At 55.1% G+C, this 26,376-nt stretch overlaps 1 protein-coding gene across 2 annotated transcripts in view; it reads right to left on the reverse strand.

Moving 5' to 3' along the window:
- Nucleotides 1-21,244, reverse strand: part of UNC5B (unc-5 netrin receptor B) — a 78,212-nt gene extending 56,968 nt beyond the window's left edge. Inside the window, exon 1 of one of the 2 annotated variants that reach the window (XM_080823468.1) lies at nucleotides 21,001-21,244. In XM_080823468.1, coding sequence (XP_080679594.1) covers nucleotides 21,001-21,079 — 79 coding nt within the window. In that variant the 5' untranslated portion in view covers nucleotides 21,080-21,244. The remainder of the gene's footprint in view (nucleotides 1-21,000) is intronic. The other variant, XM_080823467.1, reaches the window with a different exon arrangement.
- Between the last annotated feature and the right edge of the window lie 5,132 nt (nucleotides 21,245-26,376).

Below are 26,376 nucleotides of genomic sequence, written 5' to 3' on the forward strand. Positions count from 1 at the left end.
AGATGCTCTCTAGAGGCGGCCCTGGCTCTCTAAGGCAGGGGTGCCCCCTGGAGCCAGGTCCTGGGCCGTGGTGATGGGGAGTTCCTCGTTTCCAGGCTGAGGCCAGAAGGCCATGCTAGCTCTGGCCATCTGAGTCCTGTCCCCAGAGCTGGGGGAGAAGCTCTAGGAACCCTCAAGCATTCTCCCTCCTCTGTCCCTAAGTGTCCTCAGCCCCTGTCTGGCCTGGGAAGGGCCAGCGTCTCCCACAGGATGTGGCCGTCTGGCTGGCTATAGCCGCTACCACATCCCCTCTGGGCACCGTCCAGGCCCAGTGCTGAGGAACGCTGACCACGGAAGCGACCCCACCCTCTGGCCTGCTCTGGCCCAGCCCCCCGGACACATACCCTTTCTTCCTACTAAAGTGGGTCAGTCTACCCGGGGAAGCCAGCCCTCAGCTCTCCGCTAAGTTGGGGGGCTCAGTCAAGCCCCTAGCTGGGTGCAGGAGGGGCGGTGAGCAGGGTCTGGCTGGCGGGGCCTGTTGGTGGCCACCCGCCTCCTGGTCGCCACCCCCTCCTGTCTTTCTCTGTGGGCTGGGCCCTCTCCCTGGTGGCCCCCCAGTGAGGGGCTGTCTGCAGATAATCAGCGAACAGATTCGGAAAGAAGGAGGGAAAAAGCACTCAGGCGCCAGACAGGATCCTTATCTTCTGGGGCGGAATGTCAGAGGCAGCAGCAGCCGCAGGCCGGGAGCCCTGCGATGGAGGCCCTGCGTTCAGAGCCACAGCGGAGGAGGGGACCTGCTCTGGGCACTAGGAGGAAGGAGGGCAGGACGGTCTGTTCTGGGCCTGCAGAACTTGAGGACCAATGGGAATCTGGCCCTGCCCGGGAGGGGCTTTAGATACCAAGTCTCCAGGCCAGCTCTCAGGCCCCCCAAGCTTCGACTCGCCCTGGGACCTCCATAGAAGGACAGGGGAGGAGGGGCTAAGTGATTCCCCCAAATTCCCAGCCAGGCAGCACGGGATCCAGACCCAGACCTGCACTGGCTGGGCCATGGCCTTAGCTACCAGACTCTGGCTACATTCCCTGATGAGCTGTGCCTTGGTGCTCTTATCTGTAGAATGGGGATTAAAAGCCCCATTGCCTCTTGCATGGAACTACTGGAACCCTCCATGGAACACTGTCTGTGAAGACTAAGAAGGGCCAGGAAAGGGGGGTGTGTGTTCTGCCTGATGCTTAGAGCCTTCCACTCAAGAGGCTGTTGGCTGCTTCTCACACAGCTTGGGGACCCACAGAAAAGCTCTACGTCTTGGGACTGACTGGCCCCGACACTTTCAGTGAAACCCTGTGGCATGATAGTGGTTCCTTTCACAAAGCAGAAAGCAGGCTTTCTGTTGGGGCACTGTCTTCCCAGGGTGGTCCATAAACCAAGAATAGGACTGAGGAGCCTGGCTTGGACTTCTCCTCTGGGGACCCGAAGTGTGAGGAGTCATCTGTGGGGCTCCAACAAAGGCCTTGGGGGGAGGGCACCATCAGTGGGGGTTAAGGGCGCAGGCACTAGATGTTGGTTCAAACTCAGGTTCTGCCACTTCCTAGCTGTCTGTCCCTGGGCAAGTGTCCTCACCGCCCCCCCTCACATGACCACCTGGGGCCTCAGTTTCCTTGTCTGTGAAAAGAGAGATGCTTTTCAGCTCTAACATTCTGTGACTTTATGCTTGATCTGACACTTGGGTGTCTGCACTATAAACCTTGAACTAGAACACCAAGGAAACACACACTCCTATACACATCAAAGTAATATCAGACTAAGTGTGACCGGGTATCCTAGAGCATCCTGAGGCCACCTATGCGTCCCCTGGTCCTAATTTCCTGCTGGTCTCAGCCAGGGGCAGTCAGAGTAGAAGTCCTCTGCTGGAGTTGGCGAGCTGACCTCTCAGGGAGGGGGCCGGAAATGCTAGTGGGGGTCCCACAAAGAAGGAAAGACTTCTGGTTGGCAGTGGGGATTAAAAGTATAGCCCCCCCCCCCCAGCCCCATGAGAGTCTGGCTGGCCTGTCCTCCAGCTGTCATCTGCAGAGCCCTGAACTAAGGCCAGTCTGGGACAGCGCCTGCCTTTGGGGCCTGTGTGAGTGACGGACAGGAGGGGGATGGGACGCAGTGGGAGGAGGCAGCTCGAAGGCCTGGCCAGCAGGAGGGGTGAAGGTGAGTGCTGGCTGGAGCCCGAGCATTTTCCGGGCTGTTATTCTGGGCAACTTTTTATTTATTCAGAGGCTGGGGATGCGGCTTAGCATTTGTCGGCTCAATATTTATTACATGCACATTGGCCTTGTACCACAGATCCCGGGACAGGGCCACCATAAGACCCTCTTCCCCACGTCCTCAGCGAGAGAGCACACTTGATGACCTGCAAGGAGGAGCTGAAGGGTAGTACCTTCCCGAAAAACCACCTAATCCAACCCTTTTGATTTACCTTCAGGGAAACTGAGGCCCTGAGGAAGAAGCAGCCTGACTCAAGGTCACAGGCACTCTGACACCTGAGCCTTGATCCCTTAGCTTTCAGGCCAGTGGAAGAGACAAACAGCACTGGAGTAAAAACACTGCAGACCACACTGAGACGTGACGGCGACCTGCCCTCCTGTCCCCCACTGGGCCCAGGCAGTACCCACAGAGATCTTGGCACGAGCCCGCAGCTCTGCCACTAGAGTCTTTACCTCTCAAGCCTCAGTTCCTCCCTCTGCGCAAGCAAGGTAATCATACCCACGTCAGGGGTGGTTGGGAGGGGCGCGTGACGACACCCTGGAAATTGTAAAGTCCTGTACAACTGGAATTTATTTATTGATCTTGATGCTGCATAGGCCGGGGTGAGGGTAGGGGAAGAAGTGAGGCAGGACACTGTTGGGGAGGGGGGGCATCTGTCCACGGCCACCGAATCCCTTCCTTATCCCAGCCTCCAAGGCAAGGCCGGAAGCACCTAGCAGGTCAATAGCAAGATCCTGGGCTCCAGCCACTGAGGACACGTAAATGATGGAGAGAGCGGCACAGTGGGGATGGGGGCAGGGGAGGGCAGTTGGCAGAGCCGGTAGTGACATCACACTCACTCCCAGCTCCAAGCCTTCCAGCAGCCATGAGGTCAGCTGGCAGAGCGGGACACCTCCCCCACCCGCCACACGCTGAGCCAAGAAGAGCATGGCACTGCCAGGGCCGGGGCCGGGTGCCAGCTCGGATTCCCCGGGTTCCTTCTTCCTCCCACTCCCCTGTCCCCTGTGGCCGCTTCGCCTCCAGCCCCCCTGACTGCATCTCCATGCACTTTCTTTCCCGTGAGCACAAGATTGCCGCTTCTCATATAACACATAAGCTGTGGTGTGAACTTCTGGTAAATGAAGATCTTATTTAAAACTGTGTGCTATCAAGGGAGGGGAAGAGACAGGTTCCAACACAGCTCAGCTCTCTTGCCAGGAAAGGGAGGCACTGGGCTGTGCACAGAGCCACCAGCACTCCTGGGAAGTTGCTTGGAGAAGGGCCACAGGATCCCGGGCACGTCCCTGATGGATTGCCCATGAGGGTCAAACAGAGCTACTCTCCCTTTATCTGCACAGGAAGGGAGGGCAAGGAGGTTCCCCCCGCTAGAGCCTTGGGGTTGCCATGTGGAACACAGGGCTTTCCAAGAATCGCAGAACTTGGGACCAGAAAGGCCATGGAGAGGGTTGAATCCTGGGGCCCTCTACCTTAGTGGCACAGCAGATGACCTGGTGTGCTTTTAAGGCTCCCAATGCCCAGGTCAGACAGACCCCAAGACCAAGTAAGTCTGGGGGGGAACCCAGGCAGAGGCGATCCCATCATTCAGCCAAGGCTGACAACCACTGAGCTGGTCTCTTTTTAACAAGTGCTGTGCATCTGAGAGGTCGAAATTCACACACACAGACTTCCTAAGCCGGAACTGCTAGGGATGAAGGCCAGGCATGTGAGTCTTGGAAAAACTCTAGGAGAGCCACATGTACAGCCCTGATTCTTCACTCGCCGAGCACCTGTTCACCAAGGGCCCACTCTGTGCCAGGCACTGTTCCAGGCCTTGTGGGTTAGGGTTACCGGGTGAGTGACATGGCCTGCCTGCATGGAGTTTATAGGCTAGAGTGTAAGAGATAAGAAACCAGCCAGCAAGGAATTGGTTGCATAAATAATCATCCCAGCTCACAGAAGGTGCTAGAAGAGAAATAAAAGGGGCAGGGGATCAGGGAAGGCCTCTCTGAGGAAGGGACATCTGTGCCAAGACCTGGATGGCAGGAAGGAGCATGGGGTGGGGGACTCGGCGTGGAGGCATTGTCTACTGACACGGGGATGGCTTGCTCCTGCTGCTGTAGGGCCCACTCCTGTCAGCCCCTCTATTGACAGGGTCCTGGCTAAACAGGAAGTGCTGGGGAAGAGTCAGTGTTGCAACGGCCCTCTTGGGACATCAGGAAATTCTACAGGCAGATGGGCTAAGGGGGATTTTGGAAAATGTGCAGCTGAAAGCTGTAAGGGGGCTCAGAGTTTACTGGTTCAACCTCCATCAGTTAACAGATGGGGCAACTGAGGCTTAGCATGAGGCTGTGATTTGCTTGGGGGTGGCACCTCCACTCTGAAAGGGTGACATGAGACAAGGGCCCAGCCATGGAGCTGGTCTGCTGCTGTCAAACCCACTGTCGGCCCCTCCCCTCTTCCCTCCTCCCCAAATGCTATTCATTGCTCCCTGTATAATCGATCTGTGTGTTCCAGCCACGTTCTAAACCTGTGACACACACAGGGAGCTTGGTGGTGGGAAAGTGTGGGCACCCCCCAGTAATTGCTCTGAGTTAGGGAGGTCCTTCCACCCACACCAGGAAGCCCATCGAAGGCCAGACAGAATGGTGCCAGATAAGGCTGTGGAATTTGGAATTTAGTGGGATCTGGAATTTCCCTTATAGGAAAGCTGGTCCCAGCTGTCCACCCGTGGTGAGCGTCTAAGGGAAGGGCATGACATATTCCAGGGAGGCGACGGGTGGCCCAGGTACCCAGAGTCAGAGGCCTGGTGTGGAAGGGAGAGCAGAGGGAAGGCAGAGGGAATGCAGCCGGCTCTCTCTGGAGCATTCCTGCGCAGAAGCACGCTGGGTCCTCCAGGTCACTCTATGCGTGAACAGTTCACCGAAAGCGGCTGCTGGCTTTGCTCTTGCTCAAGACTGATTTCTGCCTTTGAATGTGGCGTCACCAGGAGGGCTAGAGGCCAGGCTGTGGGGCCACCACCATCCCCAGCCCCAGAGCAGGCGCACACCCCTACCACTGAGAGCACTCAGAGCTAAAGGCCTGACAGCTCCTCTCCATCTCCAACGGAGTTTCCTAGAGGTAAATCCTGGAGGGAAGACTGGGTGCCCTGGAAAGACAATCTAGAAGAGTCTAAAATGCTTTTCTTAATCTTTCTCAACCGTGCAAGGGTGGAGAGGGCCCGGCAAGGGTGAAAACTCAGCCAGCCACAAGCAAGTCCTGAGATAACTTGGGTAAGTAAGTCATCCCTCTCTCTCCCTGGCTCAGTTCCCCCACCTGTAAGAGGGAAGACCAGATACTTGCCCTGATGACCCCCAGGGCTGTTCCAAAGCTGCGATTCATCTCTGCCAGGCCGTGGTTTCTGAGAGGCTCTGAAGACCGACCTCCCCCATAAGCACTGGGATTCCCTACCAAGAGCCTTGGAAAAGAACTCCAGGGCAGTGAGGTGGAGATGTTCAAGCACCTGGGAACTTGTTCAGCCGGCTCTTTGCAGGGGTGATCAGGCCCCCCGGGGGCTTCTGGGAGTACTTTGGCCCAGTGGGCTGCGGTGGGAAGGTGGGGAAGACAGCTGACTTCAGGCTTCCAGCAGCCCCTCTCCCTGGAGAGGCCAGACCCTCAGCTGGCCCGGCCCTTCCCTCTGCAAACTGCACAAGACCCAGAGCGGAGGCAAAGAAGGATGCTGTCAAGGGTGTAATAAACGACTTATTGACTGGTAAGCAGAGTTCTCAGGGCTGGGAGCACGACCTTCCGGCAATTATGCCCTCCACCGCCTGCCCAAGGACCCCTCCCTCTCTGTGAAGGCTCAGGTCTGGCTGAACCCCTTCCCTCCCAGACCCCGCCCTGACCTGTAGGGGCCTGAGGCCTGCAGACAAGGTGCCCCCAGGGCTGCCATTGGGTCCTCCCCGTGCACCCTCTTGGACTGACCCTTAAAATGGCACAGGCTGGAGAGAGAAGACTGACATGCTGGCCGGGACTGGTCTATGGGGGGAAAGCCCAGTTCTGCCCGTCGGCTCTTTACTGAGACCAGGCTGGGGTGGCTGCATTTGACAAGGGTGGTCCAGGGCTCACGTGTGCTCACCACGCAATCATTCCACAAGTCACCGCTGCGCAGCCAGCTCTCATGGGGATGTCCCGGGAGGTGTATTGGGGTTGGGGGGAGACCTGGTCCCAGCCTAGGGCGTGGATGCAGAATGGGTTCCTGGAAGGAACACTGGAAGGAACACTGAATTTAGAGTCCAGAGACCAGGTAACACCCTGACCAGGCTCTGACAGAAGACTGAATCACTTCACTTCCCTAAGCCCCATAAGACCTTCTTCCCAGAGTCATTACAAGGGCTCCATGAGACTCAATGCGGGCAAGAGAACAGGCCCAGAGTAGAAGGGCGGCCGGGGCCTTGGAGGGCCTACAACACACCTGGCACACAGATGGAGTGTACACGGATGGGACCCTCGCTAATCAAGGAGAAAGCAAACGGAGCAGCCACCTCAGGGTGTTGGAAAGGTCTAGAAAGAATGGAGGGGTGTGTGTGTGTGTGTGTGTGTGTGTGTGTGTGTGCGTGCCTGCGCGCGCATGTGTCTATGTGGTAAGGGACTGGAAAAGGAGAATCCAAGGCTTACTGAGACCCAAAGAGCAACCAGCAGACGCTGCAGGTAAATAATAAACAAAGCCGTTTGCACACACATGAACCGTGACGAGATCCTACCTCCTCTCTGTGAGGCAAGGGGTATGGAATTTATTACTCCCCATCTTACAGAAGAAATCGAGTCCCAGGGCACTGAAGGCATGTGCTCAGGACCACAGAGAGCCAGAAGTCACAACTGAAGCCCGAGCAGGGCCAGCACTTGTGGGTCCTGCCCTCTCCATCTTCCCTGGGGTCAGCACAGGGAACCCGCCGCCCCGTGAACAGCCCACTGCTTGGACCGTTGAGCAGAGCAGGAGGCGCACGCATGAGGAAGCAGAGGGCATTCCAGCAGCCATGGAAACAGAAAGAGAGGTCCGGATCTAGCCTGGTCTCGCACCCGCTCCTCTCTTACGTGAGAGGTAGTGTCCTCTAGATACTATGTTATGCTTCCTTCGTGTGCTGGAACATTCTGGGAGTCCCAGCCCTCGGGTCCCCAGCAATGCCATCATTTCTGATGTGTGCTTGTAGCTGATTAAACTCCTCCTGCAAGGCACAGGGGTGATTTCCAATATTTTGCAACTACAAACAACGTGCATATGTATTTAAAGCTGTATTTAAAGCTGCGTATAAAGCTGTACCTGAAGGGAAGAGCTCTAGAAGTACTGGTTTTGGACCAAAAAATAGAGTACATGACGCGCTGCTATGAAATACTGGCCAACCATCTAGCTGAAGGATTGCACCAAGGAGCGGTTCCACCAGCAACATCTGCAAGTGTGCTTTGCAAGGTTTCCCAGCAGAAGGTGTGGTCCTAACTTTTCATTTTGCCCAGTCTCCTAAAGTGAGAAATGGTATCTCAGGGTTTGTTTTCATTCGCGTTTTCCTAACTCTGAGTTGTAATATTTTTTCATGTGTTTGAGGGTGACCTACATCTTGTTTTGTGAATTGTCTGTCCATGTCTCTTTTCTTCCTTTTTCTTTTTACCAGGTTTTCGGTCCTTTGTTCCCCAATATTTTGGAGTGCTTTCTGTATTGGGATATTAGTTCTTTGTCTGGGGCATGTGTGACAAGTATCTCCTCCTGGCTTGTCAAATATTTTGTCTTTTGACTAGTCTGGGGTGCTTTATTGTCCAAAAATTTTTTAATATTTATGTAATAAACATCAATTTTTTAATTTTATTGCCTCTGGATTCTGAATCATAGTTGGAAAGCCTTTCCCAACCCAACGTTAAGGAGGAATTCACCCACAGTTTCATCTGCTACCTACGTCTGGATCTCTAATCCATTTGGAGGTGTTTTTTTTTTTCCTCTCTCCATGGTGTGAAATGTGAATCAAAGCTTACTTTTTTCCAAATGGCTACCCAGGTGTCCCAGCACTATTCATTTCAAAGTCTGTCTTTGTCCCCGTGGGCCAAGATAGCATCTTTGTCATATACTACATTTCTTTATGCACTTGGGTCTCGTTCTGGAATTTCTATTAGGTTTGACTGGTCTGTCCCACAATTCACACACCCATGCTGCAGTCTGAATTATGGGAGGGCTACAGTATGTTTTAACATCTGGTAGGGATAGTTTTATCTCATCATTACCTTTTGTGCCTCTAAATGATTTCTCGTTTAATCACATTGGTGAATGGTTCTAGCACCGTGTTGAAGAGAAGGGATGGTGGGTATCCATGCTTCATTAGTGATTTTAATGGCCGTTAGTGTTTGTTTCCCCATTAGACAAAATACTGGCTGTAGGACTAGAGTATGTATGTATTTTATCAGGCTAAAAAAAAACCCTTAATTGCTATTTTTTTTTTTTTTGCATGTTGATACAACAAATGGGTGTTGAATTTTGACCAAGGTTTTTTCAGCATTTATAGAGATTATCACATGATTTTCTTTCCTTAGATTCATTAATCTGGTGCATGATATTAATTTGGCATGTTATTAATGTGAATGGATTTTGAACCAACCTTGCATTCCTAGAATGACCCAGAGTTAGTCATTCTGTGTCATTTTCTAAGGGGAAAAAAAAAAGAGAGAATGGAACTGGGTACCAAAGATGACAGCCAGCATTTATGGAACACTTTCTCTGTCCTCTACATGCATTATTAACTGATTCAATCCTCAGGATTGAAGCTATGGAAACAGGCTTTATTATTCTCATTTCCCAGATGAGGAAACGGAGAGCAACAATGTGAAAGTGGCCTGGCCCGCATCACACAGCTAGCAAAGAAAAAAGACAGGACTGGATCTCGGGTCTCGGCTGTAAGTGGGCAGTGTTATTTGGCTGTTACTTAGATATACAAAAAATGCTCACAACCTGATAAAATGTGGGAAGGGGCACGTATCTGTAGGAAGTGGGGGGAGGTCTATCCTTATTTCCTGGAAGCTTGAGCTGCCCCCCTCGCCCCATTCCATTGGAGCCCCGCAGAGGAATGGTGCGAGGCAGGGCTGGCGATCTTGCCGCGGGCCAGGTGCTGTCAGCAAGTGGCCTGCGGATGCCCCTGAAGTCTGCGAGGCCAGGCAGCAAGCAGCCCTGCAGGCCTGCCATGTCCCCATCCAACCTCAGCCTTGCTCTGACTTCGCATTCGTGGCTCAGGCTCTGGATGGTGTAGGAGCAGCTCAGAGAAGGAACACTAATCCGGGGAGGTGTGGGCTGCCAGAGAAGAAAGGGCAGAGAAGGAAACCCTACCCCTCCACTCCCTGCTGGTCCTGCCTGCCCCGTTTTCTAAGAACGGGCAGCCGGCCGAGGGATTATGTAAGTTCTGGTGGGCACGGCAGATGGTATGCTAGCTGAGACACATCAAAGCCAGCACTGATACTAACCTTCCCTGACGTGGCACCCCGGCCTCCTCTGCTCTGGGGTGTGCAGCATGGAGAAGGGTGGGGAGAGACCCCAGACTCTGTCACTTAGCTCAACAGCCATGGCCAGCCAGGCTAGGGGAGAAGCCAGGGCCCACCACCCAGCAGGAGGTTCCAGCCAGGGAAACAAATGGTGGGTCCTTCCTGGGTCCTTCCCATGCCCCCCACCCCCAAAAACAGCTCTCAGATGAACCACATGGTCCACAGGACAAGAGTCCCTGCTCTGCCCGCCTCCTTCCACCTCAGATCAGCTTCTCAGATTTGGACAACAGTTTCCAAAGCATCTTTCTGGGTGTTCTCTGCTTTGGCCCTACCTGCCATGCAGCTTCTTTTTTTCCTTTTATTGATGGGTAAACCAAGGCTCAAAGAGGGTGAGTGAGCTCTTGGTCATACAGAGTTGGCCTTGGAGCTGAAGCTTCCAGATGTCTAGTCCAGTGCTCTTTCCAAATGCATAAGACCATGCAGGCTCCTCCCCTTGCTGTAACCCCAAGTGGGTCACTAAGTCCCCAGCGGATCACCCTGAACCTTGTGTCTGATATTCCCCACATCAAAAGGGGACTACTAGAAAGAAGCGACGACTGTAACCAGCAATTTGCAGGTGGATTTCTTCCTGGGTAGAAAGAAAAGGAAACCAGCTTTTACTGGCCATGCCCCATCTCGTTCAATCTCCCCGACAACCAACTGGGGCTCATTTTTTTTTTTTTTTACAGTGAGGAGGTGCAGTTCATGACCGAGATAGGACTTTAGCCCAGTTATTTCTAGGGAAGACCCTCTTCATTTGAACATATGAGGGTACCAAAGCCCAGAGAGGGAGAGGGAGTACCTTAAGGCCATACAGCAGATTAGCTGTGTAGACAGGATTAGAATCCAGGCTTCCCAATCCTTAGCTCAGGGTTCTTTCTGCTGTTGTCTCTTCCGAGTCCGCACGCGTGTGTACAGAAGTGGGGTGCTCCAGCACAAAAATATGGGGCCAGATCAGATTTGCAGCAGGGGTCACTGTGCCCAGCGGCCCTGGCTGTCTGGCTGCCAGGCAGGAATTCCAGCTCAGCCTGTGACAGGGGCTCCTGGCAAGAACCAGTGGATGCCCAGCTGGGAGGGTGGTACTGGCCAGGCCTACCGCTGCCTCTGCCAAGGGCCCAAGGGGGTTGAATCTCCCAGGGAGGCTCCCTGAATGTTAGCATCAAACACAGTGCCAAGGAGAACCTGGCTTGGTCAGACCCTGCAGCCAAAACTGCTCCCCTGCACCAAACCTGGCTCCTTCCAAGGAGCTGGTAGCATTTGCTCTGGAGGGCTGAGGGCTGCGGTCAGACCCTGCCCGTGGGCCTTCGAGGAATACCCCCTCAGCCTACATGCAGTCCCAGGCCCCACAGCCCATGCACATGCAATAGGCACTCTCTTGAACCACCACGGGAAGCCAGGCTGGAGTGGAATGATCAATGGGCTTGGGAAGGCAAGTAGGAAACAAACATTTTACAAGGGCCTGGGCAGACTGATGATACTTGGTTAATTCTTTGTGGCTCCCTTGGACTTAGCAAATAAACTCTCTCACACCTAGGGGCTCTGACCACTGAAGACTGGGCTCTTTCACCATGTCTGGTACATAGGAAGTGCTCAAAGACATAAGCAGAAGAGAATGCAGAGAGGTAGGCAAAGACGGGGAGGAGGCAAGCAAAGCTACCAGAATCTCCTGATTCTTCGGTTACATCCACAGCCACAAGCCCAAGGCACAGTAGGGGCTGAATCGTAGCGAAGAGCGGGGTGAATAAAGCCTGAATGTGAGTTCTCATTCATCCATTCTACAAGTGTTTATTGAGCACCTTCTATGCACCGGGGACTGTGCTGGGAGCCAGGGACATGGGAGGGAGCGAAATCAGACCCAGTCCCCTAGCCACCTGCTGTCATAGTTGCTCTTTCATGACCTACTTGTTCAAGCCCATCCTGCCTCCACCCAGGTCCCCAGGGCCCTGGCTCAGTGACAAGGAAAGGGAAGGGTGGGAGGCTACCCCATGCAGTATTTGTCACCTGGTCCTGGGCCACTGCTTGCTCTGTGAGTCTCACTCTGCCTTGCTGCGTCACAGAATGCCTGAAGGTGGGATGGGGGAAGGAGCTAGGAACAACTTTCCTGGAATTTCTGACTCAATTTCTTGTAAGCTCGGCATCCTCCTTGGGTGCTCAGGCCCCAGGCTGGGCAGGCGGGCGCCTCTGATCACATTACAGAGCTGCTTGCCTTCAGCTCTGTCTCCTGACTCCGGTAATGCCTCTAGACGCCACTCGAAGCCTCTGGGGGTTGCAGGCTCCTGGGTGATCTCAGTAGCTGTTCTTCCCAGACCTTGGTGATGCCTCCTGGTACCCACCAGCCCTAGGTGAGCCCCAGGGACCAGAACAGGCAGGCAGCCTCCCTCTTCCTGCCCCTCTCCCTGGCTCTCCAGTCAACCCGGAAGCTGCTACTCTCTGTCTCCTTGTTCTCCTGCCCAGAGATGGCCACAGAGAAAAAGCAAGGCACAGTCCCAGCCAGGGGTCAGCCAGATCAGGGCGGGGGAGAGGCAGGAAGGAGGGAAGGCAATAGAAGTCAAGAGAACCTTCCCTGTGCCAGGATCACATATGGCATCTCACGGCAAAGCACTGCCCAGTGAAGGGGGCAGGTCACCTCGCAGGTTGGGATGTGTGGGGCACTCAATGAGTGAGTGCTTTTAATCCCAAATGGCTCTTTCCACTGTACCAAGGGACCCCTGGCACCAGCATTCTTCTTCTACCGGATGATCAGGTACAAGTCAGTGCTGAATTAGCAATTTGTCTCCTGGATAGGTGAGCCAGATGCTCCCAGCCCCAGCCCCTCACAAACATAACCCCCATTAGGATGCCCTCTCTGCCTCCCCAAACTCTGCTCATCCTTTGAAGGCCAAACAACATGCTGCCTTCTACAGGAAGCCCTCCCTGACCAGCCCCGCAGGCCCACAAGAGGCTTCTCTCAACAGCCTCAGTGCTTCCTGCTGTACCACGTGACACGTGGCATCAGTAGAAATGATGCTGAGGAGGATGGTGAATGCTTCGAGCACCTGAGGACATGCCACACTCTTGTGTGTATTACCTCATTCTTCCCTACAGCAATCGGATGCAAGCGGCATTATCAGCAGTCCCATGTTACAAATGAGAAAACAGAAGCTCAGAGAGGGTAGGCAACTGGCTCTAGGACACGTAGCCAGATGGGGCCCCAGCCAGGATTTGGCCCACGTGGTCCGACAGCACCACCTGCCCTCCGAGCACTGGATCCCTCCCCGGCCACCTGGGAACAAGCTCCTCCCTGACACACAGTCTTCCTCACTCTCACATCTCAGCAGCATGCACCGGGCACAAGGCTCGCCTGGGCCCCAAGAAGCGACCCGAGTCAGTTCAAGGGTTAGGCCTCTGCTCTGCCCTCCTTCAACTACAGAGCCCAGGACTAACTCAGACTGAAAGAACATACGCATGTGCACTGAGTTCCAGGGCTTGGGCTGGTGTCCCGCCAGGATGTGGAGATAGGATCCCTCCTTCCCTACCCGCGAGATCAGCCGCCCAACACCCCTACAAAATGAAATGGTGAAGGTCTTGCTAGCTCTGAAAGTGTGTTCCCCCCATCCCCTCCACAGGCCCCCCCCCCAGCCTTGGTTGGGGAGGGGAGTAAGTGCCTTGTCTCGCAAAGACCAGGCTGCCTCTGCCAGTGGGGTCCTTCTCTGCCCCTGGGCCCTGCTTGGCATCTGGGGCTCTTGGCCTCTGAGGCAAAAGACGCTTATAGAGCAGGAAAATGGGACTGAAGTCCCAAGGGGTGATTTATGGCTTCAGAGAGAGAGACCCAGGGCCACATAATGTTCACAAGGGCATTGCAGTCGATATATTGACTTTCTAGAGGGGCCTCTGTAAACACAAGTGGTTCTGGGCCTCAGCTACTACCTCTCTCTCGCTGGCTGCGGGGGCCTCTGGAGAGGGAACTAGACAAAAACAAACAAGCAAACAAAAAACAACCCAAAACACCCAGAAATAAACCCCGAGGCCCCCAAAGGTCATCCTTCCACCCTTCCCCACCCCAAACTTCCAGAAGGGGAGACCAACCAGGACCCGGAGAGGAAAAGGCAGCTGTCAGCAAATACTAGAGTCTCCTAACTCCTGGGCCAGGAGCTGCTGGGCCTCCAGGCCCGGAGCCTCCCTCCTCTCTCCTCCCCTCCCGCCCCTCAAGGAAGCCAACTCTGGCATCACAGGGCCATCTCCGTGCCAGGGCTCTATCATAATCAGGTCATGTGCTCCTTAAAACAACCCCACGAGGATGGCATTACTACCCCCACTTTACAGATGAGGCAAGTGAGGCATGGCACAGTTAGGTGAGCGGTCAAGGCCACAGTTAGGAGGTGGTGATGCTGGAAGGCTATTAACCTGCTCGAAATCCCAGTTGGCCCTGCTGCACACCCTCCATGCCTGCAGCTGAGGCCTTGGAGAGGGGCCTCTCTGAGGAGGGGTGGTGGAGAGGGGCTGTGAGCTCCCACAGGGAGTAATGACAAACAAACTGTCCCACTCGGATTGGCTTGCAGAAGTTGCTGGGCCCAGGGTTCTGTCCTTCCCTCCGTGTCCACACTGGTGGGGGCATGGCAGAAGACACAGGAGGACACCACTCCGTGCTCCTGCCCACAGCGTAATGCCTACCAGTGCGTGAAAAGTATTTTCCGGGCTCACCCCATCTTCAAGAGCCACAGGGAGAGAATCAGAGAGTAAGATAGCTTTTCCTCTCCAGCTTCCACCCCAGGTCCCAGCCTGCAGTCAGAGGTAGTGGAGGGCCAGTTCCCCAAGATGCACCCCTTCAGATGAGACTGAGAGCCCTAGGAGTGTAAATGTGACCAAGGGTTGCCTCACCAAGGACTGGGCTTGCCCAGGTTGGTGGCTGAGCAGAGGCCAACAGGGCCCATTTTCTGAGAGTGGAAGAGGCGTGGGGCCAGGCATCCCTGCCCAGGTACCCCCAGCTGGCTAAGCCAGCCCCGTCTTTTCAGGACAGGCTCTTAGAAACACCTGAAAAAGAGAGAGTCAAGGTCTGGCTCCCATCACCCCTTCCAGGAAGCCCCAAGGCTAGGAAAGCTCACTCTTGGCTGTGTTCCCCCACATATACGGACACTTCCCTCACTTGGCATCTGAGACTCTCCGAAGGTCATCCCGGATTTGGAGTGGACATCAGCATCCAGCATAGTGACCACCTTGAGGGGTAGGGCCAAGGCTGCTCTGGCTCTGACTGGGTCCCAGGTCAGCTTCCTAAATGGGTAACCTCCTCCCTGGTGGGGTTCTTATAAGGACCAAGTGAGGTCCCATCTATAAGAGGGTTTTACAAACCAAGGCAGTATGCACCAGCAGTGGGGCTGGCACTTTCCTATATCTCCCTGGTCCACACTGGCACATTTTTTATCCTAGTGCTAAGGATGGGAGACAGTGTAGGCAGAGGTGGGAAAGCAGAGGGACTCTTGGTGAGCAAGGAAGTAGTAAGGATAGTGGAGTACGACTCTCGCGTGTGTCCATGTGCACACGTGTCCACTTTCAATTGCTTCCACTGAGAGTCCCAGCCCCAGCCATGCCTGCTTACTTTGCTTTCCACGAAAGATGCCACTCGCTCAAGCTCTGCCTGCCTCTTCTCTAGCAAATTCCAGAGGAGACCCCATTGCCTCTAGAGGGCTGCAGCATGAGCCTGACCCAGGTTGGAGAGCTGATTTCCAAACCCTCAGTGCCCCCGCTGTTCTTGGTAAGCTGGAGGCCAGCTGCGGGTGACCCGAGGACCCAGACCCTTGTCCTGGGGGGCCATTAATCAAGCTCCTGGACTGGCTTTAGGACCTATCTATGGCTGACCTTACTCCCTCTGGGGCAGCAGGACCTACCTGTCCTATCTGCCCTCAGGGGAGGGGGGGACACGACCACAAGGACACCTGGCCTTTGCCCTCTGCCCTCCCAACTCCAGAACCCAGCATTTGGACCAAATCCTGCCCACAACTCCCAGTGCGGAGCAAAGTAAGGTCTCTAGTGCTGAAGGGCAGATGGCCTGGGTCCCCTCCGGAAGAGACAGCCCCAACAGAATACAATGGATGAAGCGTCTCATGCCTGGTGGTGACTCACTGTCCCCATGCCACACATACCTATTTATACACAAACACACCACAGCTGTGCCCATATGCACATGCACACACCCCCGCACACCCAAACACACGTAGCCACCTACCTCACACATACCCATATACAAAAGGCACAACCCTTGCAACATACCTATTCCCTGTCCTGCACCTTCACCTCATAGCCTAAAACCCCAGTGCAACACCACACCTACCGTCACGCCCACCCCCTTAATACACATTCTCACCACCCACCCCTCCTGCCCAGCAACAGGCATACTCCTTAATACACACTTTCACACCCACAGCCTGCCTTCCCCGAGAACCCGGCCACGCGGCGCGGGGAAAGTTGTGAGGCGCGGGGTGGGCAGCCTGTTCTGGGAGGTGAGGACGGAGGCGTCGAGGCTGGGCGCCGCGGTGTTGGCGCTCCCCGGGAACTCTGCAGAGGAGGGGAGGGGAGGGGATGCAGGGAGAGAGGGAGGAGAAGAGCCGGCACGGCAGTGGGGAGGGCAGTGGGGAGGAGAGAGGGGTGCTGCGGGGCGCAGGGAGGAGGAGCGGGGACACGCAGAGGGCCGCCCCAGGTAAGCGCTCATCACTGTGGGGCCGCAAGGCTGGCGAGGGTCATTTCGGGCGCTCCCCGCACCCGACAGCTTTCGGAGAGAAGGGACAGGGAACAAAAGGGGTGGGGGAGCGGGGACGCCGCCGATTTGTGCGCGCACTTCAGCCAGTGTTTTCTCGGCCTTTAGCGAGAAAAAAAAAGCCACCGCTCGGAGAGGAAGGGGCGCTGCGAGACCGGCACGGTGGGGGCGCAGCGGCGATGAAGGCGCGGGGCCAAGTGCCAACGCCGTGCTCTCGCCCGCCCAGCTAACAGCCGGGAGCCCAGGCCAGCTGCGGGACGCCCGGCTCCCCAAAGTGAATGTCGGGGTCCGGACACATCCCTTCAGGCGGCCGGGCCCATGGGGGGCGGGAGGGGCGCACTAGCCCCAACTGGGGAAGCAAATCAAAGGGGGCCCTGCACCGATTCCCTCCACCTTCTCCTCGTATTATTCTAATCACGGTATTTTAAATTTCCCTTTAAAAAAATTAAGACAAGAAACAGAAAAGCCCAGAAGGCTCTTGTTTGGTTTCATTTTGCCTTCACAGCTTTAATGACTCCATTTGTGGAAGCTGTTGAGGAAACTGGTGAGGAGGAGAAGGAAGAGGAGGCCAGGAGAGGCACCGGCTGTGGCCTAGGATGCCCTGCTCCCCTCCCTTCTCCCCAGGGGAGCCACCCAACCAAGGGGGCAGGGTCCCTCTACTCCGCAGTCCCAGTCCCAACCGGCGACCCCGCCTCTCTCCCTTCCCTGCAGGCATCAGGTGGGCTCCAAGGTGTCTCCTTGCCACCCCAACCCCAGGGTTGAGGGTCAAAAGAACATGCTTGGTGGTGGGGGGGGTCGGTGCTCCAGGACAGACCACTCCAAATCACCAACCTTACTCTCCAAGCACTTGAAAGGAGGGATTCCTTCTCTACCCTCGTCCTCAAAGTCCTAGGCAGTCCACACCCTCCTTAGAAGACAGTGGTAGGAGGGGAAGGGGAGAGGGGAAGATCTCATCTTAGGCTGGACAGCCAGAAACTCAACAACGCCGGTGGGGAGGAGATGGGCTCCCCAAAACTTCAAAATAAAAAGTAAAAATACATTCTGCTCCATCTACACATACGAAGGCAGACCTTTAAAGTGTAGAACCAGGTAGTTCTGCAGCCTAAGGGAGCTTGGCTTGTGGTTTATCTCACCTGGGGCAGATCAGGACCAGGCGTGGAGCCAACCTTTGGGCAGCTGGCTAGTCTCGGGCCTGACTTCTGACCTCTGTGGCTGGGCCCTGTTCCACCTGCCTGGGGTCCTGGTTCCTGACTCCACCTCTTCCCCCCATCCTGCTACAAGTCCCAGTCTGACCTAACTACCAAACAACCTTATCTTTAGCTGCCTGCTTTCCCTCAGGGCCTCAGTTGGGCAGCTCAGTCCCAGACCCCCCCCCCACCCCCCCCACCCCCCCCACCCCCCCCCCCCCGCCAGTCAGCAGCCCAGCTGCTGAAAGGAGCCAGAAAGGAGCCAGAAGCAGCTTGAGGTTTTCGAGGCCTGAGTTCAGATCCCAGATCTATCCCTGAGTCCCCATGTAACCCCCATGCATGTCAGGGCCCGTCCCAAAGCTTCAGCAGTTAAATAAAGGGGTTGGAAAAGGGGAATTGTTTTGTCCTCTGGAATTCCCAGTTGGGGGTGGGGTGGGAGTGGAGGAAGGAGAGAAATTACCTCCGAAATTTCTCCCCTGTAGTGATACTTTCACTTTAATGAGAAAGCACATTAAGACACTCTTGATTTTCCATTTGTTTGAGATGGGTGTTTGCTCTAGTCTCCCTCTGGAGACTCTGATGGGCCACCATCTGACACCCACACCCACGCACACCCACACACGTGCACACACCTGCACACACAGCAGAGACACTGGGAAAACTCTGGTTTTAATTACATCTTAAAAAGAAGTGTTATCATGATACCACGATCCCTTCTCAACCATCCCAGTCAGAGGCCAAGGCAAGACTCTTTAAAAACTCCAGGAAAGGCTAAGGGGTGGAGTGAGAGGAGATCCTCAGGGCTGACCCAGGCTTTTGAAGTGGCCTCTGCTGGCCAGTCACTTGCTGACACCTCCTTCTAAGGGTCTGGGGTTTTATGGTTCCGGATTTGATTTTTCCAACATCAAACTTTAGGGTTAAAAAATCCCCGAGGCTGTAAAGGAGGCTCATCCCCACATCTACCCCGGGAAGGGGCTGAAATAAAAGAGACAGAAGTGCCTGCCACCTGACCTGACAGGAGCCTGCACACCCCCCAGAAGGGGTCCCCCTCTGTGGAGACAGCCTTGTCTCCCTCAGCTTGACAGAAGCCTCAAGGTGGAGGTGGATGGGGCCACGAGCAGGAGTCCAGGGTGACCTGAACCAGCCTGGCTGTTAGAGAGGAGCAGCCCCGCATGCAGGTCTGCAATCTGTAGTCAAGTGAAGGCAAGATTTGAGGAAAGTCAACACTCTGGCCTTGGTTTTCCCCATCCGTGAAATGGGGAAAAGACCAAGAACCAAATTACCAGACCCAAAGAACGTTCTGAAAGATGTTCTGTGCCTGTGGCATTCGAGAGTCGGGCTGCGTTGGAGGAAGGGGCATGCTCTCCCTCCTGAAGGCACATTTCTAAGGGCTTCACATTCTGGGCAGAGGGAAGACTGCACAGTGACCCCACCACTTGGCCCCTCTTTAGGCTGGTGGGCAGACAGCCCCTGCCGTGCTAAGTAATGAGCACAATTCCAACACTGGTTCTGCTCACTAGTGAGAAATCAAAGCCCGGTATTAGAGGCCATTTCTGGCTGGGCTCCGTTTGTGCCCAAATCCATCAAAGCCCTGGGCCTGGGGTTTCCTCTGGGGAAGGTGGGGGCTGGACGCTTTGTTAATCAGGAAAGGCAGGCCACTCCCCCGCGGAACCAGGCTCTGGGAGAACTCTAGGCCAACCAGTCTTGTCTTTTTCCTGCCCAGCGGAGGCCCACCCCCTACCCTCAGTAACCTCAGTATTTATTCCTGATCCCATTGCCGGGCTGGTTCTAAAACAGTTTCCCAAGTGCCCTTTACAGAGACTTCACCCTACCCTTCAATCACTCCCCCCAAACATCCTCAAACCAGAAACCAACACCCCAGCCCAGCAACTCCCACATTCAACTACGCTCTTTAAAACAAGGTTGGTCATTCAGCAGCTTGCCCCCTCCCCCAACATTACCTTCCAACTTCAAAACGCTGCTTTAAATACCAGAGTCTGCCCAAATCGTAATTAACTTGGATCAAATGATTGTGTCGTAACTTTACAACAGAGGGCTGGGGGAAAAAAAAAAAGTGGAGGCTGTGCGAAAACCAAGCCCTCGCTCCTAGGCCGTGGGAATCATTAATTCCAGAATGAGGAATCTTGGGCTATTGGGGTGTACGTGGGGAGGTGGGTGGGGGCGGATGCCAACATCCCAGCGGAAGGTGGCGGGGGAGGGCTGCGTCACCCCGTCTACTTTCTGAGCCAGCTTTCCTGCCCCATTCTCAGCCTCAACTCAGAGGACTCCGAGCAGGACGCCCCCCTCCGCACCCCACCCTGCCCCGTCCCGGGAGCGCAGGTGTCCAGCGGCCTCAGCCAGCCCACCTACTTGGGTTCCGGTACCAAAGAGATGTTGGCTCGCTAGAAGACGCAGTCCAGTCAGCTACGCGGGGCCCAGCAACAGAGAAGAGAGAGGTGTACACAACCAGGGCGAGGGGGTGGTGGTGGTGGTGGTGGTGATGGGGACTTTATTTTAGGAGCCCACCAATCCCCTTAAGGCATCTTGCAGGCCCACAGTAGGCAAGCGCATCTTGTCCGCTCCCCGGACGAGGCAAAATGTCAGTGACCCATTTAAAAGGAAACTTGGCAGGATCACTATGTACTTCCCCCCCCCCACCCAACACACACACACACACACACACACACACACACACACCAAACCCCAGAAAAATTCCTTCTAGACCTGCGGATCCTGCGGTCGCGGGGAAAGCTGTCTGAGCAGTATTCAGCCCTTCCCCCTTCTATAGCCAAAGCCCTTCAAGCCGGCCTCCCCCGGCTAGCGGAGCGGACCCGCGCTTCCCCTGCTCCGCAGGTCTCTTGCTCCTTCCCATCTGCGGATTCCGGGGGGGTGCGGCGCGTAGGAGCTTGGAAGAGCCGGCAACCAGGACTAGGAAGTTGCCGGCGAAAGGCAAGCAAGCGCACACCTGGCCCGAGCAGCAATAGTCTTTTTTTTTTTTTTTTTTTTTTTTGCTGCCGCGGTGCGCGGGGAGCTCGGGGTCCCTGGAGCCAGTCCTCCGGGAGGAGCCGACCCAGACTCGGACACCCATTCCAGGGAAAAGAAGCGATCCCTTCTAGGAGAGGGGCGGGGGCGGGGCAAGAAGCTTACTCTGAACCACCTGGCCTGCGGCCCCCCGCGAGGTGGCTGCGCCATCGCCCACTTTGGTGGGGCGGAGAAATCTACCTTTTAACTTGGGTGCCCTTGCGCTTTCCAAGTGCACACCGACGCGGTGATGGACCACTTCAACTTCGGGACAGATTGGGGCGCAAAGGTCCCCTAAATCCCCGCCCCCATGCCCGATCGTTCCCTACCTGCTTGGCTCAGCCTCGGGTCCCAGCAGAGCAGCAGCGCCAGCAGCAGCGCACCGCGCGCTCCGCTCCGGGCCCACATGCTCCCGCGGCCAGGCTCGGGCGCCTCTCCCCCGGGGCTCTCTCCCTGGCCCCAGCCTCGCCGCCGCCGTCTCCGCCGCCGCCGCCTCCTCCTCGCCGTCCTCCCCGGCGCCCGGCCGCGCCAGCCCGTGCCCTCCGTGGGGGCAGCGGCAGCCAACGCTGCGCAGAGGGCTGCCCGGCGCTAGGAGCGCAGTGGGTGCCCAGAGCCCTCTCTCCAGCCAGGCTCCGGCGCGCCCCTCTCTGCGCTCCTCAGGTTCTGGGGCTCCGAGCGCTCCCCGGGCTCCCGCGCCCTGGCTTCGAAGTTTCGCGACGGAAGATGAGTGCACTCAGCGGCCCTCACAGCGGCCGGCACCGCGCCGTCACAACCCCGGCGCGCGCCTCTCTGCGCCCCGTCGCTGCCCGGGGCTCAGGAGCCCTCTCCGGCCCCCGCCGCCTGCCACAATGCCGAGCGCTGCCGCTCGCTCGCCCTAGTCAGTCCGCGAACGGAGGGGGACGGCGCGCGGCCGGGGCGGGGCCTGGACTGGCGAGGGCGGGGACGGCAGGGGGCCCCCGGAGGGGGGAAACCGACGGCCACCTGGGCGCCGCCTCTGCTTGAGCGGGTTGGGGGGGCCTTTCAGGGGGGGTCCTCGCCAGACGCTGGGCCTGGCGTGTTAGAAAACCCGGCCACTGGAGCGGAGCTGGAAGCGGAGTCTGCCCAGTTTCCTTTCCCCAAAATTAAGGAAATATATCCACGCTCTCCTTTGGCTTGTCGGTGTCAGCTTTCTCATCCGATTAAGTTGAGGACCCTCACTTTTGGCTCCCTTGGTCTGTACTACGTCCTATGCCTTCAACCTCTGGAGATATTTCCAAAAAAGACTCCCTAACTTGGAAAAATCTCAAACACTGAAGTCCTGGTTAGGCTGGGGCTTACAGCTATGTAAAGGTGGGCACAGATTGGGATCGTCCTGGGTGGCTCTACTTGTCTGTATGACCTTAGGCAGAACTGTTTTCCAGACCCCTCTAAACCTCCTGTAACACTTTCAGTACTAGTGTTAAAAACGTGCCCTCCAAAGGACAGGGGGTCAGAGGGGAGAGGTACAGCCATTGGGGGCTGCTCCTCACCTTCTGTGTGACCTTGAGCAAGTTACTTAACCATTCTGACGCTCTCTTCATCATCGTCTAAAATAGAGAAAAATTATAATTATCTCATAAGGGGGTGTAGAGTTGAATGAAAAAAGTATGTATGGAAACTGCATAAACGTCAGTAATGTCTCTTTCCAAGATCTCGCCTCCCTGCCAGTCTGATTTGGGGGGTAAAGTCCTGGCCACCCAAGGGTGGGCCAAAAGACATCCGGAAAGTTTGAGGGACGGTAGTGTCTTGAAATTGAGACACAGAGGTGTCAGGAGGGGTCAGCCTGCTACACTGGCAAAGCCCTGTGCCCCAGGAAAGGGGTTAAGTACTTTGTACGCATTATCTGAGTTAGTCCTCACAACAACTCTGAGAACACCAATTGTATCCCCATTTTATAGATGATGGAATGGAAGCACAGAGATGTAAAGTCATTTGCTCAAGATAACCCGGCTTTCCAAGAATGAGTGATTGAAGGGGGAAGGGGAGATGGCACTGGAAAGAAAGTCTCTGAGCTGGGGCACATCCACCCCAGCCCTCCCCTGGGACTGGACTTGGCAGCTGGCAGGTGTGCCTCTTCCCCATTGCTCTGATCTGTTCTCTACTTGGGATTTTTCTGGAGCTGAGATCTAGAATCGATCCTCAAATACAGGTACAGTGGGGGTGAAAGCAGTCAGAGGTTGTTCCAGCCAGGCCCAGGAGCCCGTGGAGGTGGGCTGGAATAGGGCCGAGTGTCTCCAGGGACGCTTCCTAGATTGCAGGAGAAGGACTTGTGGATCAGACCCTGCAGGCTGGAAGGGGACCTGGTGGGGACAGAGAGGCAGTAAGTAACGCCCAATATCCTCTGCCCCACACACTCCTGCACTGATTGGGGTCTGGAGCATCTGGGCCCGGGGTACCTGTCGTCAGCCACCTCCCCTGCCCCATCCCCCTGCTGGGTATTCCCAGATCAGGAGGCTGAATATGGGTGGAACAGGATTCCCTGCAAAGAACTTTGGCCAACTGAGAAAGGTCCCTATGGACAAAGGTAGTTGGGTTATTTTTAGCTTGGCCCAGGACAGCCCCAGCAAGGGCAGTGGATAAGAATCAACAGCTCATCACACCAAGCCAACCCCACGCAGCCACACAACTACAAGCATACATACATACACAAACCCCTAGACACAGTCACAAGCACGCCTCGCCGATAGACACCTACGAAAGCACGCACAAGTAAACAGGCAGCACTGGTGCAAAATGGCCCTCCTAGAAACCCTTACAAACAGGCCTCCAGCTGCAGAGAAAACCATATACCTAAGACAAGAGACCAAAAAAAAAAAAAAAAAAAAAAACCACACATAACCTGTGTCACAGACACAAACACATACAACACCATACACCTGTGCAAACGCAAATACACTCTTAAGAAGATGACATGAAAGACAAATTGATACTTAGATACTTAGACACCTAACTTCCCCAAGGAAACACATACAGGAACACAGGTACCAAGACCCACAGCTGACTGCCAACCCCAGACAGATGCAGACTCATGGTCAAGGACACTATGCTGAACGACTCAGCAGGGACCTCAGCAGAAACATGGCATGCCTGTGGGGAACCTCAGGACTGGAGCAGGTGCCCCCCTCCCCCCACCCCTGCCTTCATCAGAGGCCAGTGGAAATTGGAGATTTTTCCAAAAATGACAGTCCTCTGGACTTGCTGTTCAGGCAGTCGTTGTACCAGGTAGGCTCTTCTAGTCCAATGTCAGGTTTCATGACTTTGTTTAATTCCTGGCAGCAGGGAAGGGGGGATGGGAGGACAAGCCATAGAAGAGTGGTTCTTTATTTCCCCCTCTCCTGCAGGTGTCTGTCCCACTTTCCTCCCAAGCCTACAAACTCTTTCAACTATTAAAATATGCCAATAGGGGTGTGGGGGGAGCATCCTGGGCTCTGTTTTCCCTCCAGGGCTCCAGCCTCAGGGTGAGGAACTTACCACATTGGGTTCCCTCTGTAATCTGCCCCCCCCCACCCCCCTGCCGCCAATGCTGTAACAGTGTGAGTGCTGGTCCTCAGTCAGAGCCAGGGAAAGGACTTCGGGGGAAGTCATAATACCCTGAGCCCGCACCTCTTCCTGGGATGGGTGAAGAACGGGCAAGGCCTAGGCCCTGGGATGACTCACTGGAGTAACTGACTAAGAATTATCAAGGTGTTCCCAAAACCAGTGCCACCAGACTCACAGCCAAGGTGTCCTGCTTTGAGTTAAGGAGAAGGAGGTGGTGAGCTGCTTGGAGGCAGGGCCCCTCCTTTCCCATTTACTATTATTTATCCCGCTTGGAAGACAGCATGGTACACACAGGAGGCCTATGATCAATATTGGTTGAGTGGAAAGATCAATGAGGCTGGAAAAAGAGGGGTTAATGAGCAGAGGGCCCATAACCTTGTCAAAGGGGCCCTAGAAGGAGCCTCCCACCTCCCCCTCTGTTTCCTGGGGGCCTGGGGTCTGGGGCAAGGTGGTGGGGCTGCCTTCCTACAGCTTAGCTGCTTTGAAACAGTCCCAGAGCCAGTTCTGGCCCTTAGTGGTGGCTGCAGATGCTTCCACGGGTTATCCTCGTTTCTCCCAAACCAGAAGCCACGTGAGGAAGACAAGAGTTCTGGAATCTGGAGTTGAGCTGATGTTCATTTGATGGGTCAGGGACAGCTCTTAGGGGCTGGGAGAAGGTGGGCTGGCTGCTGAGCCCTTCCTAGCCTCGGTTTCCTCAATTGTGAACTGGAAACACTAACTACCTCCTCGAATTGAAAAGAATATACAGAAGGCCCCTTATCTGGTTGAATACAGGCTGCTTCTTTAATAACAATGCTGATGTAAAAGCAGCTAGGAGGTTCCCAGCCGGCGGGGCGGGCCGCTCTGGGTTGGCACCTCCCTCGGCAGCCGGGACCCGTGTCTCACAGGTGCCACTAGGCGGCGCGCTGCAGCTCCACACCTCACCGGCCGCCCCTGCGACCTCCATCCTAAGGCGGTGGGTCTGCAAGCAAGGAGCAACCCCCTCCACACCGCGGGGGGCCTCCCAGGGAGTGGACCCCTGGCTTGTTTGTGGAGGGGGTTTCTCAGATGACACGGTTTGGAGGATCTTGGGAGGGAAGTTTTGAGAATAAGCTCACAATCCCTCCCCTGACCATCCAGTCCATCGCGGACCCCAAACACCTGGATCCTGGGAAGGGAGACACGTAGGGTTGAAGCCCCTTGAAGCTCTACCACATTATTGTTATAGCCAACGTGGAGTGCTTTCTATGTGCCAGGTGCTGTCCCCAGTCCTTTATATGCTGACAATGACCTTCTGAGATAGGTACTGTTATTACAACCCCTGTTTGCCAGATAGAGAAACTGAGGCACAGAGAGGTGGCTTGGCTAGGGTCACATACAGCTAGTCAACGGTGCAGGGAGATGCAAATCCAGACAGACTGGATCTCAAGTTTGTACTCTTCTTTTTCAATCGAGAGTCAATTCACCGAACATAAAACTTACCATCTCAGAGAGCACGATTCAGGGTGCCTTGCTGGCTCCCAGGGGAGCGAGCAACTCTCGATCTTGGGGTCGTGAGTTCAAGCCCCACAATGGGCATCGAGATTACTAAAAAATAAACAAATAAGTAAATAAAAGCATATGATTCAGTGTTTTCTAGTATATTTGTGATGTTATGCGGTCCTCACAGCTATCTAATTTAAGAGCAGCATCTCCATCGTCCCAGAAAGAAATCCCACACCATGAAACAGTCCTCCCCCCCGCCCCCCGCTTCCCCTGTACATTCTTTCTTTCCTCTGCCAGCCCCTGGCAACCATGAATCTACTTTCCTGTTTCTGTGCATTTGCCTATTCTGGGAATTTCATATAAATGGAATCATAACACTACGTGACCGTCAAGCTTGGGCTCTTAACCTCAGCAAAATACTGTGACAGCCCTCCTTCTACTCCCCACCCCACCCACATCTTTTCTCTTGTCCCCAGGGGAGGGCCTTCTCCCTGGGGTTCAGGCAACAGAAGCAGTTAGTCACAAAAGCCTTGGGGTCAGGCAGATCCGGGTTTAAATCCTGGCTCTGACTGGGACGATTTACTCATTTTCTCTGCTGTTGCCTTCTCAAAATTCTTTCTTGTTGCTACTGTTAATTTAAAAAAAAAAAAAAAACACTTTGAATTTTAAAACAGAAAACAGGA

Source organism: Martes martes (assembly GCF_963455335.1).
Source record: "Martes martes genome assembly, chromosome: 14".
Classification (NCBI taxonomy): domain Eukaryota; kingdom Metazoa; phylum Chordata; class Mammalia; order Carnivora; family Mustelidae; genus Martes; species Martes martes.